Source organism: Halichoeres trimaculatus, unplaced genomic scaffold (assembly GCF_033239565.1).
Source record: "Halichoeres trimaculatus isolate MK-OKI-2021-1 unplaced genomic scaffold, fHalTri1.1 fHalTri1_scaffold_2, whole genome shotgun sequence".
Classification (NCBI taxonomy): domain Eukaryota; kingdom Metazoa; phylum Chordata; class Actinopteri; order Labriformes; family Labridae; genus Halichoeres; species Halichoeres trimaculatus.
In genome coordinates this window covers 5,006,324-5,015,118 of record NW_027437180.1, presented here as the reverse complement: position 1 = coordinate 5,015,118, position 8,795 = coordinate 5,006,324, and the positions used below count along the sequence as shown (strand labels likewise).

The following is an 8,795-nucleotide window of genomic DNA, read 5'->3' as shown; positions in this document are numbered from 1 at the left end:
TGAGTTGATGCATGTCGTAAAAAAAAAAAAAAAAGAATGTATGTAAATTTACAGATTCAGATTGACAGGGGGATATTATAAGTTTTCAGAGCAGCATTGAAAATGCACGTTTATGCAAAATGTCTGTCAAAGATTTGAACCACTGTGGATCCCAGGTCACTTTACTGAAAGGGTCAATCTGCCAGCGTCGCTCTTTACCCAACGTGCCCCCACCCCTTTATTCATTTTTGAGAAATCTGAAAGGAGGGACGATGGAGCTAAGGACTTTGTGTTCAGACTGAACTGTTTGTATATTCAACATTTGAAGTATATTCTATTTTGCTGTACTCTTGTTTCAAAGTGTATTAGATTTTACTGAAATATAAAAAGACAAGTCAAAACTGTCAGTCTTTGTTTTTCTTCCTGCTGGATTGGAAGTTTCTGTATCGATTCTTCTTAAAAAGTAATTATTTTTTTAGGCTGCCATCAAGGTTAAAATAGTTTTGGATTTGTCATTATACTTTAGTTTTAGTTAGTTTAGAATTTTTTTCCCATTACAGTTTAGTTTTAGTTAGCTTTGAATTTTTTTTCCCATTACAGTTTAGTTTTAATTAGTTTTAGAGCGGGCATTCTAGTTTTTATTAAGTTTTAATTTTTGCAACAAGGCTTAGTTTTAGTTTAGTTTTAGTTTTTTCATACCTTATTAACCAGGTGCAGGATTCAAAAAGGTCAGAGTAAATATTTTGTAATACAGTTTATTTTCCAGTCCAAAATAGTGCTCACTGCTCAGTTAATGCTGATACTGAACCGTTGGCTGCTGCCTTAAACACAAGAAAATAATATAAACTTAATATAAAAACATAAACATAAGTTATATAAAATAATGTTAACATGAATTAAATAAAAGTAATAATAACATAAATTATATAAAACAATATAATATGAGCTTTAATAATTAGAAACTTGGACTCTGTAACAATAAAGTCAGACTCACATGAAATGAAACTATTACAGATGCTCTAATTCATTGCTCCACTGTTTTGTTGCAGCATAGCGCACAGCCAGTCAGTGCAGTAAACAAGCAGGTCCCAGTACGTCGCTGTGATGGTGCCGTACGGCGCTGACAACTGCCGAAAACTGTCGTAAAAATGGTTAAGAAAACGTGTTGGATTAATTTAAATTCTAAAGGCTATTAATATTGTCAAAAACTATAACTATAAGGACATTTTGTCTTTAATTTTAGTTAGTTTCAGTTAGTTTTGTGAACACAAGATACAGTTTTAGTTTACTTTTCGTTTTTGTTTTCTTTTCTAGTTTTTATTAGTTTGAGTAACTGCAACTGCAATGTATTTTAAATTTTAGTTTTCCTTCTTAGTTTCGTTTTAGTGAACTATTACAACCTTGGTTGCCATGCAGTCTGCCATGAGGATGCCATCCATGCAGACTGTTTCTGGCTTTCTTTGCACATTTTTAATCCCAGATCTTAGAGTTTAAAACATTCCAGTTGACTGGATTTAATGCAACGTTCATTGAAAAAAACTTGCTAATATAAGTTTACAATATCTCTTTTTTATGTCTTTCTATCAAAACCATGGTTTAAGGAGAAACTGGAAACATGTTATTATGTGTGTATAATGATTCAGAGACGGCAGCACTCAGCCAAAGAGCAGACTGTTAACCAACTCTACGACAAAAGTGGAGCTGTACTTCCAGGTCAAAGGTCAGCATGTTAGGTTAAATAGACCAGCTCATGAGAAACATTTATTCACTGTGTTTGTTTTTTTTCTTATCAGTAATGTGCAAATATTTGATAGAGTTGAGTAAATCTTTATTTTTCACTGGGGTAAACATTTGTCAGTAAAATGGAAAAATGGAGCAGCACATGTATACTTTAAAAACAGTTTGTGTCATGGTTCGGGCCTCATCACTTTTGTAAGGTTGAGGATGGTTTTTAATGTTTTAAACATGTTTTTAGTCAAGAGGGACTCAAAAACGCCCTCCTGAGCCCAGAGGCAGAAGAAAGGATGGATGGATGATACAACATTAGAAAGTTAGTTTACTTCTACAGTTTTAGTGACTGTACCTGGCAGGAAGAGGGAGGTTATGATGCATTCAACGATAGATTTGTACACTAATTCTAAACTCGGCACTGATAAAACATTAGAATGTAACAAGTGCTTCAACCGTCGATCTGGAAAAATAATCAGGCTTTAAAACCAAACCAGTGGACAGAACAGGATGTCAGTTTTTATTGCAGCAGTTTCCTGAATGGAAAGACACTCTTTGTATCATACAGAGTAATAATACATAAATTATTCATTGCTGTTAAAGCCACATACAAAATAACTTTCGTCTCTAATCAAACTGGACACACTCGACTCCCGTTCGACTGAAAACAGAACGATCTTCATCAGAAGATGAATCTGTCGTTTGTGAACCAGACCCTCCCAAAGCCAGACGAAAAACAAGAGCATCAGAATCAACTTTGTACGACACTTTAAAAGAAACAATCATGAAATATTAACCACACGTTTAGCAAAAACATTTTATTATTAGTCACTCTGAAATAAAATTGGCAGCTTTGAAATCTCTGAGTTCTGACTCAGCACCTTTCATGGAGTGAGGCCCAACAGAGTGATTCTGGTCCAGACACGGTCTTCGTACTTCTTCCATTTTCACTCCTTCTCCTTAAAACTCAAGTCACAAACCAGAGAGAGGTGGTCAGAAGGATAACTGAAAGATGGGAGCCTGTTTGGCCCAATCTGCTCCTCAGTGGGCATGTTCAAAACTGCGTCCACTCTGAGAGAGTCCTGACTGTACCAGATGTAGTCCAGAGTGGTGCAGCACTCCCCTGTAGACCTGATCTTCCACGTGGTGTACTCTGGCTCAGTCAAACCATCCAGGCTGAGTTTCTTGTAGGCTGAGTTCAAACCGAGGGGTGATGTAGCAAAACGTCTGTACACTTCCTCAGATGGGACGGCGTTGAAGTCACCACATATGAGCAGAGGAATGTCAGAGAAAGAGGAGTCCATGGGTCCTGCCGGGTGTTTCTGGACCAGGTTCTGGAGGTGGCGTAAGAGGTCGGAGCCCTGCGCACTGCGGAGCCACTCCCAGCCTGAACGTGCCTTCAGGTGTGTCACAGCCACGCAGAGGTACCTCCCTGTGCTCCGACAGCGAAGGATCGTCACCACAGCAACCTAAAACGAGACAGCGGGATGTTAGAGAGCTCTGTGAGTGGCTTTTTGAGCCCATGTGTGGACATGAATCACAGAGACTCTGCCCACCTGATTTGTCGGGATCCTCATGGCGGAGAGCCGTATGCTCACACTATCCAGGAACTCAAATCTGGACTGATCGAAGAACAGCGCGCAGCCGTCAGGCCCGTTGTTGCCCTCCACATCCAGGCACGGGGACCAGGGCTTGGGGCAGAAGTTGCTGCTGTAGCCCAGGCCGGACAGGACGGGCTGGAAGGTGTCGTAGTAGTGATCCACTTCTTGCAGACACATGATGTGAGGCCGGTGAGTGAGGATCTCCTCCAGGATGAGGTACTTTCTGCGGGACCAGCTGAGGGCCTCCATGGGACACTTCACGAAGCTGTCTAGCCCCTCTCCTAGAGCTGGATGACAGCAAAGACAGAGAGATCCGTTAAAACATGTTCATGTTTTCAATCACACTGACTGAACTGAACCCCATAAAGTGATTGTGAGGCTGTAACTTCTTAAAAACAGTCACTTTAGTTCCTGTGCCTGTCTGGGGTGACAGTAGCTTGAAGGCAGTTAGGAATCTGTAAACTCAACATGAACACACTATCCCTTCTTAATATCAATACAGTGCACACAGTTGGAAACACAGTGACATGACAAAACAATAAAAACCAACATTTGTTTTCAGTTTGAGTCTTTTTTTGCCACCTATGGAGGAGGTTTTGTGCTCATAACCTGTTTTGCCCCACTGCCAACAAATGTTGCTGAAGTGTATCACTGTCATTTTCTACTCACAATAAAAAATCTCAATGTTAGTAATACAACTTTTTCTACTTATATGCTGGTAGACAACTTAAAGATTTTGGTTTATAAAAAAAAGCTTTCAAGTGGTTCCTTTCACATGACATCATCTGCTTCCTGCTTAGTTGAAGACATGGTGGATACAAATTTTCCTGGAAAAAGCCAATTTTTATAAATTTCTTATGATTTTCCCCAAAATAAATTTAAAATAATTTAAACCTTTTAAGTCTCTAGAGTAACCCCCCACCAAAAAATTTGTACCTCGAATCAATATTTTTGTTCATGGGATTTCTGTAAGTAGCCACAAAAGTTGCTGGTGGACACATAGCTAGTCACTAACTAAAGCAGGGGTGGCAAACCTGTGGCTCGCCAGCCGCATGTGGCTCTTTGCCTTTCGGTGTGCGACTCTTCAATCCATTTATAAAAAAAAATATATATATATATATATATATATATATATATATATATATGGTTATGAGTAGTGGTGTGCCGATCAATCTAAACTATATATATATATGGATGCCAACGTTGGGATCAGTTGGGATTGATACTTAAGATTCAGTTTCTCTTCTCTAGTACAAATTTGAACACACAAACACAATAAACCTTGCTTTGAAAATTGGAAATGGATTGACTTTCATTTTATGTCATTTTGTTTATGTGTGAGAGAAAGTGTGACCATGTGTGTGACGTGGCTCTCCGTAGTACCACGGTCACTTTTGTGGCCCTTGGTCCCTGACTAGTTGGTGACCCCTGAACTAAAGGAAAACCCTGCCTGCAGCATTGCTCATAATTAACTTTTTAGGTGCAATTTTCTTGACACACAAGTACTTACAATAGCCATTGCCCTCACCTACCACCCCCTTTTTATTTATTATGACTATATTATTACTATGTTATAACTTCAATATTATTATTACTAATAATAATGAAGAAATAGAAAAAGAAATAGAAAAAATGAAAAAAAAATAGAAATAGTATTTCTATATAATTATTAGGTGACCTAGTGACAAACTGTAAAATGCTATTTCCTCAAAACAAAGTACAAAATGGAAAAAAAATTAAATACATAGTATGATTCAGAGGGACTCGACTGATAACACTATATGCCTTACAACTCTGGAAAAAATCTTGGCATAAATGGGTTGAGGTAACTTCAGATTTTCATTACTACAAAGGACTTTGTCAGAGGAGAAGAGACCTTTGCAGCATTTAGGAAGTTACAGTGACAAAGATAAACTTCCTTAAACAGAGACTTTGAGCAGAATCAGACTCATGTTAGACAGAGATCTGTTGAAACTGAGACTGCGGGATAGAGAGACAACACCAACAGCTGCTGCAGGCAGACGTGCTTACAGTGCCAATAATAATGTAAACGTGTGGCTGCTATTCATAGGAAGAGCCTATATTAGCTCTTACATTAATAGTGTTTGGTTAAAATAAATGTGTAGATTAAAACAGCTGGACTCAAACTGCTCTAAATTTAACCACAGCATTGTGAGACTGATATTCATAGACCAAGCAGCTGGAGTCTGGCAGGTCCACGGCAGCTGGTCGTCTACCACAGTCTGAGCCTATAGCAGCGTTACTTAGAGCTGGTTTAGACCTGATCCAGCTCTAACTAAAGGCTCTATGAAAGTGTTTATGAACAGCTATTAGCAGCCATCTTCATCTCTAACAAAAAAAGATATAATACTGGAGTTCCTGGAGAACAACAAATACAAAATGACAAACAAGAGATCCTTCTATACAGCCCCATAAGCAAGAAATCAGTTGATTAGTCAACTCAGAGTCACCAGGAGCTCTGCTCTCAGCAGCGTGATGTTTTACACAATCAGAGCACCTTGAGATATGAGTGAAGAGTGAAGTAAAAACCAATGTAAATTAACAGCTGTGATATTACTTTCTCCTCCTTCATTACTGAGAGACAGATCTAATAACTCCCTGACAGTTTCACAACTAACATTTGGTGTCTAGCAGAGGAGAAGAAGAGAATGAGACAAATATAAAACCATCAAATACTTTTACACTGGTAAAAAATCTTTAAGGCTCTGGTGTTATTTTTAAACCTATGAGATCAGAAAAGCACTCACATAAGATTCATTAATATGTTCATAAATCATACGATCAGACAGCCTCCTGCTGGCCTCTTTCCTGCCTCCTGCCACAGTCAGCTCATCTCTCGTCCTGAATACATACATTGGAATGTCGCTGGTGCAGGTATAGTAGGTATGAAGAGCTTGAGTCTCATCTTTGGACAGCAGATTAGCGCAAAGCAAAAAGAGGGCAGAGTGGACTTTCCACATAACTGTTTATTATACAAACTTGCCATAAAACTAGATGTTTCCCAGTCCGATATTGATATCGGATATCAGTCTGATATCAGCAAAAAAAAACAAAAACATTGTATCGGAATGCATCTAAAATCTCCGATACAAGCAGTTTCTATTACCCATTGGTTAATAACAAATGGGTCAGTTTTTCCTCAAACCTACTGTTGCTGACTACTGTTCTTTGTTTGAATAATATCACTTAAAATAATAATAATAATATCACTAATAATAATAATAATAAATATATAATATCATTAATAATAATATCAATAATATCACTCCCTGCAGCCATCAGAGTGTACAATTCTTTGCTTGGAAGAGAGCCCAAACAACATGGATTTCCCTTCGGGGATCAATAAAGTATATTTATCTTTTATTTATCTTTTAATCAAGCCTTTTCTAACATGACAGACATACAGAATAAGTAATAAAAGTATGCATGTTTAATGCTGATATTGTATCAGATTAATATCGGTATCGGCCAATACTCAATGCTGAAGTCTCTGAACAGGATATCTTGTATATAACACAAGCCAAAACAGAAAGGTGGAACCACCTAGCAGCACCACACAGAACCGCTAACTGGGTTGTGGATCTATCAGGCTCTACACTGCAGAAAAATGAAATTCTATCAAGTGTTTTTCCCTTATTTTTAGTGAAAAATGTTTTTTTAGACTTAGTATGAGCCTAATCCATCTGACCGGTCCAGAAAAGTATCTGATTTCAAGTTATTTAAAGACAAAAATGAGGTCTGAATGCTTGTAACAAGTAAAACCAAAATCTGCCAGTGAGGTAAGACAAATGTGCTAGTCAGGATTAGAATAATGTCTCAACAAAAGGACATTTTTACTTGTGTGAAATCAGACATTTTTCTGGCCTGGTCAGGTAAATGTGGATCACATTAAGTCTAAAAGACATTTTCACTGATAAAAAGAGAAAAAACACTTGATCACTTTTTTTTTTGCAGTGCAGCTGCCATGACTATAAATACCAGTCTCACAATGCTGTAGTTAAATATAGAACGGATGACACCAACTGCTCCTAAATGCTAATAGAGAGCTGTTGATGGGAACTCCCCAAAATACAAACAGCAGCACCCATACGTTAACCATTATTACTGGGCCTGTAACCGCACTACGTCTGCCTGCAGCACCTGTTGTTGTTGTTGTCTCTATCCCGCTCTCTGAGTCTCAGCAGATGTCTAACATGAGTCTGCTCAAAGTCTCGGTCTGTTAAAGGAAGTTTGTCCTTGTCACTGTAACTGACAGTGGATTAGGATGAGATCAGACAGAGTCCTGCCTGTCAGATGGGAGAGGATTGGATCTGATGTTGGGTCTTTGGTAAAGCATCTTTACAGACATTTGTTGCAGGTCAGAGCCACATGAATAAAGACTGATGGCTCAGCAGAACCTTTAGATCAGTTGTGGATTTAAGATGCTGAATAACGTTTGTTAGACTTGAGAAGAGAGAAATAACAGGAAGAGGAAGTGAATGCTGACATCTGAAACTCTGGTACATGTTGTGTCATCTGGAACATGGTGTTCCTGTGTTGATGAAAGCTTTTACCTTGGGCCAGTATGTTCCATTGCATCACTCTGATTGGGCAGCTGGAGGCGCTGTCTCCATCGCTGAGGTAAGTGAACTTCCTGTGGATTCGTGGAGGTCTGTCTCTGAGGGCCTCCTCACATTGTCGAAGCAGCTCCTCTGGATCGGGGGGGCATAAAGGGGACCCCGTCTGCTCCTGGGACGCAGAGACGACTCGTGTCACTGATTTGTTGCACATGGACTAAAGCTGTGTTAAGTTGATGAGAGAAAACACTAAGAGTCACCTGGCAGAAAACTGGATCCAGGTCGGCGTCTGCGCGTTGGCAGGGGCCCAGATGAGACGGAGGGAGAGGGAGAGAAGAGGTGTTGCTGAGCGTTTGAGTCAGGACGCTGTGCAGCCGGGTGGCCCCTCCACCCATTGGACACACTGATGGGGAGAAAGAGACAAAGAGGGCAGGCGCCAGTTAGAGCCTTCACATGAACAAAGAAAAATATTCAGGAGGTGGTTTTCTTTAAAGTCCAGGGGGTGCATCATTATGAAGTTGTGGTTTGGTTTAGTGGTCAGGATGTGAAGCCCATCCAAAGATGCAGGTCACTGATTTGACCCACAGACAACCTTTACATTAGGCCTGTCACGATAATCAATAAATCAATTAACCGAACGATAAATAAAAACGTCCTCTGTAAGTTTGCCAGCCTCGATTAACTGACACGTGCATGCATGTTTGTTTTCCTCCTCTCTTTCCACCAAAGAGGCTGAATGAGAAGATGGCTCACTACGTCTATCTTTCCTAACATCAGGATGCATAGGTTCTATAGTGGATTTAGCGGATTTATAGCAGAGTGAGCATCTGTCAAAAATGCGATCTTTGGGGTGAGGACGGGGCTGCTTGCGCCTACACAGAGAGCTGAAGCGAGCGTCCTGAGGGGTAAG

General features: G+C 39.5%; 1 protein-coding gene across 2 annotated transcripts in view; it reads right to left on the bottom strand.

The window, feature by feature from the left end:
• Positions 1-1,798: 1,798 nt before the first annotated feature.
• Positions 1,799-8,795, bottom strand: part of LOC141810537 (nocturnin-like) — a 32,919-nt gene continuing 25,922 nt past the window's right edge. Inside the window, exons 2-5 of one of the 2 annotated variants that reach the window (XM_074698192.1) lie at positions 8,146-8,288; positions 7,883-8,057; positions 3,264-3,595; positions 1,799-3,176 (exon numbers count right to left, since the gene is read on the bottom strand). In XM_074698192.1, the coding sequence (XP_074554293.1) occupies positions 2,655-3,176; positions 3,264-3,595; positions 7,883-8,057; positions 8,146-8,288 (1,172 nt within the window). In that variant the 3' untranslated portion in view covers positions 1,799-2,654. The remainder of the gene's footprint in view (positions 3,177-3,263; positions 3,596-7,882; positions 8,058-8,145; positions 8,289-8,795) is intronic. The other variant, XM_074698201.1, reaches the window with a different exon arrangement.